This window comes from Camelus bactrianus, chromosome 12 (genome assembly GCF_048773025.1).
Source record: "Camelus bactrianus isolate YW-2024 breed Bactrian camel chromosome 12, ASM4877302v1, whole genome shotgun sequence".
NCBI classification, from domain to species: Eukaryota; Metazoa; Chordata; class Mammalia; order Artiodactyla; family Camelidae; genus Camelus; species Camelus bactrianus.
Genome location: NC_133550.1, coordinates 21139817 through 21155804, shown reverse-complemented (window position 1 = coordinate 21155804; position 15988 = coordinate 21139817). Strand labels below are relative to the sequence as shown.

General features: G+C 38.5%; 1 protein-coding gene across 2 annotated transcripts in view; it reads right to left on the bottom strand.

The window, feature by feature from the left end:
* Window positions 1-15988, bottom strand: part of ADAMTS20 (ADAM metallopeptidase with thrombospondin type 1 motif 20) — a 134983-nt gene that overhangs the window by 14494 nt on the left and 104501 nt on the right. For both annotated transcript variants that reach the window (XM_074374995.1, XM_074374996.1), the window contains exons 30-36: window positions 8166-8339; window positions 7917-8087; window positions 3792-3992; window positions 2951-3080; window positions 2637-2731; window positions 2455-2549; window positions 1795-1928 (exon numbers count right to left, since the gene is read on the bottom strand). In XM_074374995.1, coding sequence (XP_074231096.1) covers window positions 1795-1928; window positions 2455-2549; window positions 2637-2731; window positions 2951-3080; window positions 3792-3992; window positions 7917-8087; window positions 8166-8339 — 1000 coding nt within the window. The remainder of the gene's footprint in view (window positions 1-1794; window positions 1929-2454; window positions 2550-2636; window positions 2732-2950; window positions 3081-3791; window positions 3993-7916; window positions 8088-8165; window positions 8340-15988) is intronic.

Below are 15988 nucleotides of genomic sequence, written 5' to 3'. Positions count from 1 at the left end.
GCCTCAGATGGGGTCAGAAATAGTTCATCCACAGTAACTGGGGGAGAAGGCAAGGTCTGTAGGTAAAGGTTTGATAGGTTAGTAGATGTGGCGGTGGTAGTTTATGGAAATTCCCCTCTGGGTGTACTTATTTTCTCAGTGACATAGGAAACAAGGTCATCGGAGGGAGTAACTAGAGTGGAGGTACTAGAAATATTAGAAGCTTGAAGCTGGAGGAGAAGCTGTAAGTTAGACACTTAGAAAGGTGGGGGAGGGAATGGACTGGGATCCGTGCAAACTCAGTAGTCATGCATTTCGCATAAGATCAGCGAGGAGGGTCACCTGTAAGTTTCATGGCGCAAGTGCAGAGCAGGTCAAAGGTTTAGTTTAATCAAGACTGGGTTTTTGGCACACAAATTTGAGGCAGGAAAAGAGAGAGCAAGTGGAAAATGTATACACTTAACATTGGATCTTCAGGACCCAGCCCATGCCTGGTAAAATGGCAGGTTTGTTTGATAAATTAATGAAAAGGAAAAGCTTACTAAACAGCAAATAAGTTTCCAAGTGGCCACTCTGTGCTCAGCAATGCTAACTGCCTGACACAACATATATTATTAAATAATAATCATTATTTACAGAGCATTTACTATATGAAAGGCATTTACTAGGTATGTTCAAGTATTATCTCTTAATCCTAACCAAGAAAAGAAAAAAGAAGAAAAGAAAGCAGAGGGAAAGAAAGGAAAAAAAAAACCTGAAAAGCATCTCACTTTAGAGATGAGGGAATTTAGGCTTAAAGGGATATGTCCAAGGTCACATGCCTGGTAAACAGATGCTGAAAATTTATACCCGGACAGTCTAACTCCAGAGTTTATGATCATAACCAGACAGTGTCACACTTCCCTGCTGCAGTAACGGTGGGTGTTTAGTAAATGGTAGCCATTATCACGGACAATAATAGCTTAGCTCATCATCATATGACTGTGATTTAGAGATTAGGTCTTCCCGTGTTCACTGTCTCAACAAACTTTCTGGTTTCTTTTTATGGTTTATGCACTGTGCAAGGCGCTGCTGATTCAATTGTGATGAGAGTTTCTGCTTCTGAAATGAACCTCTTTTTGCCTTTTTATGTCACAGTGTAACGTTAAGGAAGGCAGGCAAACTGATGCTCAGTGTATGACTTGACTGTGCTCTATAACTTGCTCCCTAGAAAGTCAGCAGGTCCATAATCTGGGATTTGTGAGTGAGACTTTATCTCCCTGCAATGCCAGTTACTAACTGTATGAATTGAGACAAGTCACTTAACTTCTCTAAGTGCATCTTAATTTCATCACTTGCAAAGTGGTCATGCAACACTGCCTTATCTAGTACAGGATTGTTAAAAGGATCAAATGCCACATAGTTAGGAGAATCCTTGATAAACTGTAACCTGAAACGAATGTTAATTATTACGGTAAGTCCTTGCAGAAAGCTTATGTAACTACATTGACAATATTCACTTCCTTATTTTTAATTAGGGATTTTAAGGTAGAGGGTTATAGCTCGGAAGGGCAGTAATTTTACTACAACAGTATCTTTACATCTTCACTAATGACAGTGTCATTGCCATTACATTTTTAATAAGGGTCCACTTGGTCCGTGTCATTGCACTGGAAGTATGTAGCTAATAACTTTTTAAAAAAATTGTAAGTAATTATTGCATGATGCTAAGCCCTTCTCTAATCCCGGGCTACCACATTTACCAGGAAGCATATTGTTAGACTTGCATTAGCAAACACAGGCCTTTCATTTTGCAACTAGAGATTCAGCACTTACTTTTAATTTGCATGGAAGTGAGATCAATTCTTATTTTGCTGAAAACAGTATGCCCGGCAGCCAGGTAGTCATTTTTGCACTCACAGTCTTGCCTCCTACTTCCGTTAAAAGGACATTCATATGGATTTTGTAGTCTGTAACAACGTTAGGATATTTTTAGTATTAGATACAGTTATTAGACCATAATGTAGACAAATGGTAAACCTGGGAAGTGGGAAGGTAAAAGACATACTCTTCAACGTTACAATGTCAACAAGCTAAATGTGAAAGAAGTAAAAATCACTCAAAATGATCAGTGGGAAACCCAAGACCAGTCGGTGGAAAAATAACTCAGCTGGAGCTCTCCTAGCTTTTGTTACTGGAATTAACTGGATTTCTATGAAAATGCACACAGGTCTTAAATGCTTCCCTTCTGTGTTTTTTCACTGCTCACCCATGGTGTCCTTCTGAGTCAGTCTCTTTGTGAACACGTATTAATGACCCAATTCTTTATTACTGAACAGGCATGGACAACATTTGGCTGAGGTCTAAATAGTTCCACTTGCTTCTAAATTACTTGTCCCACCTGCAAGCTATTCAAGCACCTCTCAGAGCTCTGGAACTTCTAATTCTCTTGACGGACCATAAACATGCACAGATAAGACAAAACGCAGCTCATACCTAAAGCCGTACACTTCAGAAAAGTTGTCTTCTTCCCCTTTGACCAAAGGTATATATTCCTTGGGGTTCTCTAAGGTCATGCCGGCGCAATAGATCTAAAGGGAAAATAGAAACATCTCGGACGGCTTTTTCCAAAGTCAACAGTCAGTGTTAAACTCAAATAGGAACTGTTTTCATAATACCTTTATCATTCTTCCTTTAATATTAAGATAATAGTCACCATCCTTGGTAATGTTATTTTTCACCTGGACTTCTTTGCAGCTGATCAATGTTTTACCTTCAAGGACAAGTGAATACAGTTTATCAGCAATGAACAAATTATAAACCAAATATGAATTTAACTCAATCACACAAATATTGTGATACTCTGGGGGGAGAAAAAGGATAGTGCATTTTGTGGAGTGTATGACTACTCCAAATATTTATTTGCAAATTTTACTTAAAAATTCTTAGGAACACCGAGGTACTACATAGATTTTCGAAGTCTGTTGCTTACAGTCATTGACATAGCATTTCTTCTGAGCATCTGGTTTTAAACGCTTTAAACATAAGTCACTGGGCCACCCATTTTCAGCCAGGCATTCCACTCTTCTCTCCATTATTCCAACTCCACAAGTCACGGAGCACTGTGAACAGAGTAAAACTTGAAGGTAAAGTGTGTAATGGGTAGTAAGGGCAGTAAGTACATATGTCCTCCTCTCAGACTGGGTCCTTTTGGAACAAAGTGATGATCAGTAGTGGCTAGAATTATTGCAGATACAAAAATATCCTGGAGGCTGGACAACCACAGGTGGGAGTAATCTTTAGGAAACTGAACCTATTATTTCTCAGTTACTGGCTTCTTTCCATTGATTTTATATAGTTACATCAGCAGTATATTGTAAATACTTGATAGGTATCAATCAATGATGGTTATTCAGGCAACTGGGTGTTTTTCTCATTGTTACATGCAAAGTTGGCAAAGCAGTATTTACTGGCTTTCTATCCACTAAACTGGAAATGGAATATGGTGCAAATAACTTTTATTACTCAAATATCAGATTTATTTACTTTTTCACCCAGCCAATAAATATTTCTTAAGCATCTACTCAAAATGCAAGCTACTGGGCCAAGACTGAGGAACAGAAATAAGCATTAGGTATGGTCCCTGCTTAACACAGGTTACAGCTAACATAGAAAAAGAGATTGAAATGTTTACACAAGTAACTGATAAAGTGATTGTCAGACAATAAGGGTATAAGACATCTCTGATATCTAGTTAGACACGCAGGTTACTGGGCGTCCCACAACTGGAAAGTCTCATTCAGAAGATTTTAAATTCATAATTATCTACTGACCTCGCTCCATGTTCCCACTTTCCAAGTGGCCATGTGCAAACAGGTCTTAAAATTGCATTTGTACACTTGAGGGGAGGGCAGCACGGGGCATTCTCGATAGGTTACAGGCCACAGCTGACGAAGCTTCGATTTCTCAGTAGATCGGATCCCAGTGCAGTATGTAATCCTTTGCCGGTAACTAAATCCACAGTTACCTGCACACTGAAAAATACATTGTTACAAGGGGAGAAGATGCCCTTGAACTCAACCAGGGCCCACTACTTGCCAGGTGCTTAATATGCTATCCCCACAACAATCCTATTTATTAGCCTCTTTACAGGTGGGTAAACAGAGGCTCAGAGACATTTAGGCAAATTTCCCAGAGTCATGCCAATAAATAGAAAGGGTCCAGATTCAGGATAGACTGTCTATTTGTAATGCCCATTTGCTTTTTCTTGTTACGCTACAAAGAATAGCTTAATTGAATGGAACTTTGACTCCTGATAAGCACAGCTTTGGAGAAGTGAAACATATCAAGGGTTCTTAGTGTTAATGTATAGTAAGTTTATCATACATTTATCTTTATATATACAATGTGTTGCGTACTACCATTTAACTAGAATAGGTAAGTGATTTAGATGAAAATTAAAGGTCCAGGTCAAAAATGAGCAAATATATTTTTGATTCCAGCAAAAAGGAGTAATAAGAAATAACTACCTTCTAACCTAAAACAATGAAAAAAATGTGGACAAAATACATATGGCAATGGCTCTTAAGACACTGGACATTAGGCAGTAAAGGATAGAGACCCCAGGAAGACGAAACCAAACAAGATGATCCTATAATTGTTCCAGCTTACTTTTTTGAGAGAGTATGCAGGTCTTGGAACAGGGCAAAGGAACCCAGGGGACAGCAGAGTTCTGGTGAGGATGCCATACAGGTGAGGATGCCAACTGAGGCCAAGGAATGGACCAATTAAAAGATGTATGAATCACTGTATCTGGCACTCACACAGGACCAAATATAGCATCTGTTCCCTTCATTTGGACGTGAGGCATTAGGTAAAATATTCAAAAGGGTCTTGTTACGATAGAGGGGAATAGCTCACCTTAGACGGAACAAATGCAATGCTCTGGTCTCACATCAGAAGCCTTAAGAGCTAGATAAGACAAGATGAAACTACTTGCCGATAAAATAGCTGCATTCCAGAACAAAGCTCAAAACATATGCACAGGAATAAAAGTCATCCAGCCGCCAATAAAGTAAAACTCATAATGTCTCGCATGCAATAAAAAATTAACCGGCATTAAAGAGGCAGGAAAATATAATCTATGATGGGGAGAAAAATCCATCTATCAAAGCCGACCCAGAGAGATGAGTGACGTCAGTGAAAACAGCAGAGTCAGGACCTCTGAAAATGTCCTCTTCCATGAAGGCAATGGGGAAAAAATGGCAAAACTTGTGAAAACAACTTTTTCAGAACTCTATAAATTAACCAAAGGCTTGCAGCAATCCAGGAAGTGTTTATTCAAGAAATAAAGCTAAATCTTGGCAGGTAGGGTGAGCTTTGTGGTGTTTTGGTGTGCCCTATTTTCCCATTCCCCCCTCCCCAGCTCTATAGTAGCTCTGAAAATCAACAGCCCTGAATACATGGTGCAAAGCAGCAGCCCGGAAGCCACCAGAGAGGATGGACATCTTTCTAAACCTCCTTTCCAGAGAATTGTCATTATTTGAGCTGTTTGGTGGTTTTCTGGAAGAGCCCACTTGGAAGTCTCTCTTTATTTGACTTTACTCAGTGCTTGCCCAGTGCTAAAAGCATTTTTCCTTGGGGGCACTTTTGAGTACAATTAAAGGCTATTGTTTAACTTTGTAGCTTCCAGAGGAGGTGGGTAACAGTCAGGCCAACAACAGACTATCCGGAAACCCTTTAAAGGAAAAATGGGGTGAGCTCACTATATTATATCCCTGAAACCAATTTGATATTATATTTCAATTGAAATGCTTCAATTTAAAAAAAGAGGTAAACAAAACAATGAAAGTGAAAATGCAACCCACAGAACAAAAGAAAATATTTGCAAGTCATATAACGGATAGACGTTTATACCCAGAATCTGTAAAGAACTTTACAACTAAACAATAAAAAGACACATCACCTGGTCAACACTGGGCAAAAGATTTGAATAGACATTTCTCCAAAGAAGATACACACACAGCTAAACAGCATATAAAGATGTTCAACATTATTAGTCATTATAGAAATGCAAGCCAAACACACAGTGAGATAACCACTTAGACCCACTAGGATGGCTATACTCCAAATGGAAAACTGTATTGAATGTTGGTAAGCGTGTGAAGAAAATTGGAATCCTTATACAGTGATTGCGGGAATGCAAAATGGTGCACAACTGTGGAAAATAGTTTAGAATTTCCTCCAAAAATTACATGTAGAGTTGTCATAAGACTCTCAGCAATTCTATATCTAGATTCAACTTTCCCAAGAGAATTGAAAACATATGTCCACACAAAAAGTTGCACACAAATGTTTCTAGCAGCGTTATTCATAATAGTCAAAAAACGAATCAATCCAAATGACATAAACTAATGACTGAATAAACAAAGTGTAGTTTGTCCCTGCAATGGAGCATTATTCATTCATAAAAAAGAATAGAGTACTTATTTATGCTACAACATAGATGAACCTTAAAAATATCACGCTCAGTGAAAGAACCCAAACACGAAAGACCATATCTTGTATAATTCCCTTTATATGAAATATCCAGAAGAGGTGAATCCACAGAGGTAGCAAATAGATAGGTAGTTGTCTGGAGTTAGGGGGCAGGACAGAATGAGGAGTGACTACTATGGGTATGGAGTTCTTTTTGGGGTAATAAACATTCTAGAATTACATCACAGTGTCGGTTACACACACTTATTAATATACTAAAATTTTCTAAATTGTAAACACACCCATAGATATTAGGATGAAGTCAGAAGGACATTAAAAAGTTATTAATAATTGTAATATGCTCAGAGTTAAGTAGAGACATGGCATGAAAGATATAAAAAAGCTGAAATCAAACTTTTAAAGATGAAGATTACACTGAGATTAAAAAAAGTAGAATTAATGGGGATTAATGGAAAATCAGACATCACAGAAGAAAAGACTAGCAGACTTAAAGATATTCATATAGCAGAATATTATTCAACAGTGAAAAATGATAAACTATTGATACATACTACAACCTGACTGAATCTCAAAAACAGTATATACTGTATTATTCCATATATTCAACACTCTAAAAATGCAAACTAATATAGGGACAGATTATTAATATGAAAAACAAATTAGGTTGCGTATGAGGTGGAGGAGGGAGCAGGGGGAGAAATTACAAAGTCTGATAAGGAAATTCTGGGAGGTGATGGAGCTGCTCTCTGTTTCGAATGTGGTCATGGTTTTATGGGTGTATAAGTACATCAAAACTGCTCAAGCTGTAGACGTTAAATATGCACAGTTTACTGTATGTCAATTATACCTTAATAAAGCTGTTTTGAAAAAGGCAGTCAAAAGTTCAAGTTATAAGCTAAATAAGGACTAGGGATGTAATGTACAACATGACAAATGTAATTTACACTGCTGTACGTTGTATAGGAAAGTTGTTGAGAGTAAATCCTAAGAGTTTTCATCGCTAGGAAAAAAATGTATCTATTTCTTTCATTTTGTATCCTATAGAGATGATGGGTGTTCACTAAACTTACTGTGATAATCAGATCATGACATTTGCAAGTCAAGTCATGCTGTACACCTCAAACTTATACAGTGCTGTATGTCAGTTACAGCTCAATAAAACTGGAAGAAAAACATTTTTTAAAGCAGCGAACTATGCAGGGTGAGATGCCAAACTGATCCTGGTGGTTGGTTTCACAGTTGTCACCACCTGACACCTCAGAACTGTACTGGAGGTTAACATCCAGGGTACTGTTATTTTATTTGCACCAACTACGGTCAGCGGTTTTATTCCTTAGATTGATAAGCACGCCACTCTATGCTCCCATATTCAAATGCAGACCAAGTTTCCACTGGGTCAAATGTGAGACTCAGTTACATTTTCCAGGAGGGAAAATTCTCAACGACCTTCTTTGCCTTACCTGTGAGGAGTCTCCTGTTACCACAATATACTTGCAGGGAGGATTTCTGCACTTTTTAATTGAAGGAGGCCTGGTTGAAGGATCACAGAAACTGTCATTCACACGAGTGTTTTGGGCATCCATGCAAATCACTTGCCGATGCATCTCCCTTTTCTTACACGATGTTGAACACTAGCAATGCAAGGGCAAAATGAGAACACATTCTTTTACTGAAGAGTTGTCTTTGAGAGTTTACTGGTCAGTACTCACATCTGGCCACTCTCCTGCCACCCACTGGTACTGCAGGCAGTCCTGACGCCAACACTGTCTCTGAAAATCAGGCCGCATGGACCCATCACACTTTTCTTCTGCCACGCGACCAATGCCTCTCAGTTGGCAGTACACATCCCTTTGCTGAACTCCAGAGCCACAGGTCACAGAGCACTACAAAGAAGCCCAGAGGATTTGAATAATGAACTAACAAATATCAAATTAGGTAAAAATAGCAAAACAGAGCCATGGCATATTTTCTTGTTTCTTCTCAGCATAGCCCGCTATTATATCATGCATTAGATAGAAAATACACTCAAGACGTATTTTCAATATTGTCTGGTCTGAAGCATCTGTACATAAATGTACAAATTGATTTTCTTTATTTTGCAGTACCTATTCAAGCCTTTAAAATACTATGACCAGATACTCCGTCTGAATTGATAAATCTCTCTTCTAATTTAAATGTACCTAATACCTATAAAACTGACCACACAATCAAACCATTCTACTACTACATTGCTTTTAAAAATTACTTAAATGCTTATGCTGTATGCATAATCTCCCTCAAAGAAACAGTAATTTCCACGTTTGGGTTATAGTCATCTTTATGCCTTCAGTACCTACTACAGCTTGGGGATCCAAATAATTGCTCATTTGTTGACTCATGATTATATTTCAAAGGACAAGTGTTTGGGGAAACTGATGGCATAAGCCTACAGTTTACTTAGACAGCCTGTCTTAACCTTTCCAGGTCTTGTTTTTCTTCTCTGTACAAAGAAGATCCCGTGTTACTTGTAAAATTTCATAGAACACGTCCCATGCATTTATTCCTGACGGCAGTTCTACAAAGGAGGTCCCGGGGCTGAGACTCAGAGATGTTAAGTTACTTGCCTGACCTGAGCTGCTACCTCGAGTCAGTGGAGAAGCAGGTTTAAGCTCACTTCTTTTTTTTAATTAATAAATCAATTTTCAAATCGATTCATTAATTAAAATTGATTAATTTTTAAATTGATTAATTAATTATTTAATTGAAGTATAGTCAGTTACAATGTGTCAGTTTCTGATGTACAGCATAATGAACTCTCACTGCGCTGCCTCCCGGGGATAGAGAAGGACCGGGCAAAGTCTCAGGGCTTTTTCAGCTCTACAAGGCCGGGTCATAAAACAACAGAGCTTGACCACAACCAAGAGCTGTGATGCCAGCATTAATCAAGTGTGGAGAATGTCTTGGGGTATTTATTTCGTTCGTGAGCTTGGCTTTGAGACTCTTTGTTATTCCAGAAGGGATTGGAGGTCATACTAAGTGTTATGTGGAACCTCATCTCTGTTCCCAACTGTGACATAAGGGTAAAAATTCGGGTTTTTCACTGAGGTGTCTATTTCTGCAGGAATCCCAGAATAACTAATTTCTTTTTTCCCTAACAATAAATATTTATCTGCAGAATATAGTTTTACCATGAATCAGAAAAAGAAATGAAAGCCCACAAAAGTTAAGAACTTAGTTCACCTGGTAGACTCGCGTTCCTCTTACAGCATTTTTACTTGAAAGCTACTTTCAAATTTAGTTTTTTTTCTTGTGTGTATAAGCGACAACCAGGGAATTAAAAAGAATTTTTATATATTTTTTAACTTATGAAGAACTTATACACCTCTACCCAGCTTACTTTTATTTACCCTTATTTTCTGCTTAAGCAATTAAATTTGGCCACCCCTTGAATGTTTTCACAAAAAAGGCGTGGCTCTTTTGTGCGGACACAATAATAATTTACAGGGTACTGTGTGCAGGGCACAATATTACTCAGACTGAGATGTCAGGATGGAGGTCAGCTTATCTGAACCTCTCATGGAAACGTTTAGCCTATAAAATAAGGCTCCTTTTTCATTTTCCAGGAATAATTTCAGAAATATAAACTAGATTTGGAAAATTCCCTACCTCTAAACCTAAAAAAACAAATTCCTGAAAAAAAAGATTCAGAAAACACAGCTTAGCAGGAAATTCTTTTTTTTTTTTTTTTTTTTTTTTGATTGGAGGGACTGGGGATTGAACCCAGGACTTAATGCATGCTAAGCATGCACTCTACCACTGAGTGATACCCTCCCCCTTAGCAGGAAATTCTGTCGGACAAATACGATTTTCTATAGTTCAATAATCCACAGTGGTTTATTGGCCCTTTGACCATAGTAGGCATTTAGAAGAATCCATTGAGACTATGGGTAGCTACTATTGTGAACCTCACCCTAAAGGCAAACAAACAAACAAACAAACAGAAACCTTGGACCACTGCTTGGAAGAACACAAGTAGCTTTTGTTTTTCAGGCTTTTTTAGAGATAAGAGTACAAAAGAGTCAATTGATGTGATTTAAGATTTGAGCAGAGAAGAGAATTCATCACTTAAAAGAAATAATTCTTGGCCTGATGTCATCAATAACCCCTTGCTGCCAAATGCAATAAAAACTTCACGTCTTTTCTTAGTTAATCTCGCTGACATGTTCAGCATCACTGGCATCCTCCTGTTGAGTGTTTTGACTTCTCTGATGAATCCCCCTCTGGTTGCAGGGACTCTCCTCTTCTTACCTTGCTCCTTCTTGGAGTCCTTAACTATTTCCTCTGCTCAGCCTTTACAATGTTAGCGTCTCCCTGGCTTCTGTCTATTACTTGCTTCTTTTTACACCCCTGCGTCCTCTCTGAGCAATTTCTCCCAGGTACCCACGGTTTCTAAATCTGTTCCCTCCAGCCTTGATCATAATTCTGAGCTCTCCCTTTATATTTTCATGTATTTACCGGGATTTTTCATGTATTCACAAGAATGTCCGTGTGTTTTTCTGCAAAGATATATCCAAGGCACCTCAAATCCAACATTCCCAAAGCAGAACTCATTGCCTTTGCCCAGTCAGCTCCTTTCACTGTCCTCGATGCTGTGAAACTATGCACCCACTCTCACTTCCAGGGACTTATTAGAATGACCTCCCAGGGTACATCTCTAACTCCAAAATCTGCACCCTTATTTAACAGCTTTACAGAAACATGTATTTATGTAAAGGCATGTTAAATTTTATCTTTCTTAAAAAATCCAGGTAATTAATATGAAGGCAATGAGAGGCTATCATTACAAGTATTACACAAATAATTGATTGGCATGCACCAACTAACCACCACTGCTTAATTATTTGAGACAGGAAAAATCAAATTCCTATATATACATAAAGATACTATAACACTGCATAGACTAGCACTTCAAAGACTTGACAGTGGAAATGGAGATCATAAATTTTAGTCAATCCACAGATATTGTAGCCATTTTAGCTATTATAAAGCAGAGACAGAGAAGTGTTAGAATGTACATTGGAAAAATGGGTTCATTAAGACTGATTTACTCTGCTATTTAATAAACAATTGCTTAAAATGCAAATAGTAAAGCCCTCTTTTGATGCATTTTTTTATGATTTCTTATTAATGGATTAAGGTTTTGATGTTATTATAGTCAGATATTTGTAAGTATAGTTTATTTTAAGTGAATCAATAATGTAGCTGTAGCAGAGGATTTTGAATTAGAGAAGACTTTCAGAATATCTAATCCCAATTCCTCTTCAATTCTGAAGTCCATTTTATAGCAGTGGTGAATGAATGAACATCAAACCTACCCATACTTCCCTAGCCATATCCTGAAAGCAATCATTTCAGTTTTGGATGACTCTGAAGTTAGCAGATACTCTCCTATATTGAGTTGAAATATTATTCCATAAATTTTTACTCACTGCCCAGAATCTGTCCTCCTTACTAACAGAGAACAAATATATACTTACTATCATGTGAGAAAGTACAAAGGTGTGAGGTCTGGAACAGTGGCAGCTATTTTGTGACCATTAGGAGCTGATCAACAGAGTTGCAAAAATGCCAATCCAGTAGGCAGACATTGTGGAGCTACTGAATCAAATGTAAAACCAGTGACCTTCTGGTTTTGTTATGTAAAGAATAAATGTCATTGAGTTTAAGCCACTAATAATCAGGGCTTTTCCTACTTGCAACAGCAGAAGATAATGGAACTGATGTAGAATAGTTATCACAATTTGATTGTGCTTCTCTGGGGATTTGGTCATTTGTCAAGACTATTCTCGAGGATTTGGTAATTGGTCAAGACTTGTCAAGTCTGGGTCCCAGAATGGGTACTACTCCAAAAATCTGACCAGAATCTATTAGTACAAAGATTTGAACACTCTTTATCTATTAATGTAGCCTAATATGTTACTAGTGATTTAAGTGACTACACCATATTTAATACATGATCAATTAAAGCCTCCACTATTTTCCTACGATGTGTAAAATCTTTATCTATCTTAAATTTATGCAACAGACTTTTTTATACATAAAGAAGCCTGCAACGAACTCAACACAACATAGAAATTACATTTCTGTTGAATGCATTGCTGTTTGCAGTGCAGTGACAGTCTGCAATGACTGATTTTAGGTGCCCTGTAAGAGGGGTGATACGTGGCTAAGGAAGTATAAAGATGAGTTCGTGTAGTGGGAGGATTTAGCTCAGTGGTAGAGTGTGTGCTTAGCATGCACGAGGCCCTGGGTTCAATCCCCAGTCCCTCCATCAAAATAAATAAATAAAAACCTGATGACCCCGCCCCCTTAAAAAAGAGCAGTGTATAAATTAGGGAACATGGATAATTTTTTTTAAAAGATGAGTTCATGTATGATGATAACAATAAAATAATTCTGATGGTAACTGCAGAAGGGAAAGCTCTGATAAACCAGAGTTCAGGTGCTCACCTCACCTCTACCCCACTTCCTGGCCTGAGATCAGCACAAGCGATTAAACGCCTTTAAGCTGCAGTTTCCTCATCTGAATGATGAATAATGCCCACGGTTGTGAAGAACGCAGAGGTCTCTCCCCCAGTGTCAGGAAGTGAGTGTCCCTGGCTGCTTCCTTCCTATCCCCACTGTTTCACTTTACTTAAAGAGATGCAATTATTTCTGCCTTGAAAAGTTTCTCAACATGGGTCTCAAACCAAAGCATGTTAGTCGTCTCAGTCCACTCAAAAACAGAGCATCTTAAGTCTCAAAAAAAGAGGACAAAGGAAAAGAGTTAACAGGCAGCATAGAAATGCATAAAACAGTATTGCTGGCACCAGCTAGAAAGGATGCAGAAGCAGAGTTTACCCAGCTCCAAGCGAAAAGACATCCTTCCTGCCTGACCCTGGGCTCCAGCCTGTCTTCCTGGAGGAAACTTCACTTAACTTGGCTATTAAGATGAAGAGGTGCTGGGTTCTTGGTCAGGACTTGTGGGACCTTAAGATTTACTATCTTTTTTAGATTATAGAAGACATATATGTACACATCAGAATTTTTAAAATATGGAAATACAGATTTATATATTTATGTATTTTGGAAATACAGAAAATATGGAATTACAGGAATACAAAATCACTTAAGCATGCCCACCTTTAGCATATAGTTCCCCCGACCCCCAATTTTTTTCAGGTTAGGGACTTTGAGAAAGACGGGCACGAGCCCATAGATTTGTGAGATTTTTGGAATTCTCATCACCTTTGTTTCCAGCTCTGATCTTAAAATATTAGAAAGAAAATGATGGGCCCCTGAGAAGGGAACCGAGAAACTGGCAGCTGCCACTTGGCTCCAGTCAATAGGGTCACGTGAGATTCTTTAGGTATCTTTCTAAGTGATCCTGCAGGTTTGCTATGATCGAGGGGAGGTGAGAATTCTAGATGTGTTTTTTCTTTTGAGCATAAAGACCACACTAAACTGAGTAGAGGGGACATGAGACAATGAGGAATCTAACACCATGTTAGCCTTAAAAATGTGAATTTATAGGTGAAGCTGGTATTCCCAAATACATAAACGCAAAATTAAGTAAAAACAAACAAAAAAGTTCTCGGTCCAGAAAGGAAAGGATGACACTTTTTTCTTTTCCTTTTTAAAATTTCTTTTTGGGGGGTGGTAATTAGGTTTATTTATTTACTTATTTATTTAGTGGAGGTGCTGGGGATTGAACCTAGGACCTCATGTGTGCTCAGCATGCGCTCTATCACTGAGCTAAGCCCTCCCCTGGGACTCTTTTTTTCTTTTTAAATGATTTTAGTATTTATTTTGCCTCCAAAGGTGTCCATCTACACCCAGAGGACAAAGGTCCCTACATATGCATATCTGTTCCTGTTTAGCAGCAGTCATTAAAACACATGATGAAATCTTTTCATTGAACAAATTATATCAAATACAAAATTAAGAGTGTTGCTTCAAAACTCGCCGCAGCATCTCTGTGGTCACAGTTTGCCAGGTGAGACTCTCCATTTGCGGTACAATGTAAAACAGTAATAAAATGAAATTATTTTATAGCGCGTGAGTATATTAAAGCAACATTACAGTTTATGCAGTCAGAGCAAAGTAGCAACCAGTGATTATCTCGTAACTACCCCTGAAATTACACTTCCGCTGAATATATGATTATATGCAGTGCAGTGACAGCCTGCAATTGTTAACTGCATGTGGGTAGTTTCTATAGAATAAATCAAAAGCCAGCGACTTCACAAGTGGTCATTTGTGTCTGGAAGAGACTGGGGGACTGTGTGGGTGTATGAAGCTAATGTCTATGACGAGGAAAACCGACTCAAAGAGAAGAAAGCAGACTCTGTACAAAAGCATCTCTGTCTTTTATACTTTTTACAAATTCGTATCTGTATCTTAGAAACCCCTGTGATACGTTCCCTTAGTGAATCTTATATAATTCCATAGTTGGTAGTAAGCCAAGGCTAAGCTGTTAGCACTGATGGTCGATTCACTGTGGCGGGGCTGGAGGTCAAGGGTCAGAAAGTGTCCCTCGTGACCAGCAATCACATCAGCTGCAAGGCAGCAAAAGAAACCCCGGGATCAACAGGGAAGCGTGTGTCCAAAAAGCCGAGTCTCTCCCACGTCCACGACTAGCCCCCCCCCACAGCTCCTGCCGAGGTCAGGATTGAAGGACTCTGCCGTGTGCTGCGTTCAGTGCCTGTAGCCTGTCTCCGCCTCTCGGGGAGAGCTACTTTGCCATTATTCTGCCACATCTTAGTCCAGATAAAGTAAGGCAAACCCCCACTTCAAGCAAAACCACAGTATGATAAAGATATAGATTAAGAAATGGTAGGTCTTTAGTTTTGCAACTAAATCACAGTATGCAAAGTAAGATGTGTTTAGCTAGATACTAAGCTGGGTGCTTAGTGAACAAGACGTCCATTGTCTTGAAGGTCCTGTGGCCAGAATTAATGCTGAAGAAATAGGCCTGGGTTAGGCTTTAGACTTACCTCCTAAATACAATGATAAGTCATAGAAGAATTAAGGGACACAATAACATGATTTCTTCTCGAGCTCACCCCATATGCAAGTAATAATATGTGCAGGGAGGCCCTCGTACACCTGGAAACAGATGATGAAGAACTAGACTGGGATGGTTGCCATGGACAATCAAGAGTTACTTGGATGGGAGAATTGAGAGAAGCCAGGGAGTGACTAACTGGGGGTCAAGGAACAAGGACACAGAATGGACCCAGTGCTTCTTTCTTGAACAACTTAACTAGGTAGTAATGGCATTCACTAAATAAAGCAGGTTAATGGAAAACTTTTAAATCATGTCCTCTGCTAAACCACGAAGAATAAATCTATTTACTTTACCAAAATTCAACATAGAAGCAAATACACACACACACACACACACACACACAGACACACACCACACACACACACACACGCACACAAACATATTTTGTTTTCAATTAATTTATTTTAGAAAAATGAAGGTTTACAATTGGTGCCTTAAGGCAGG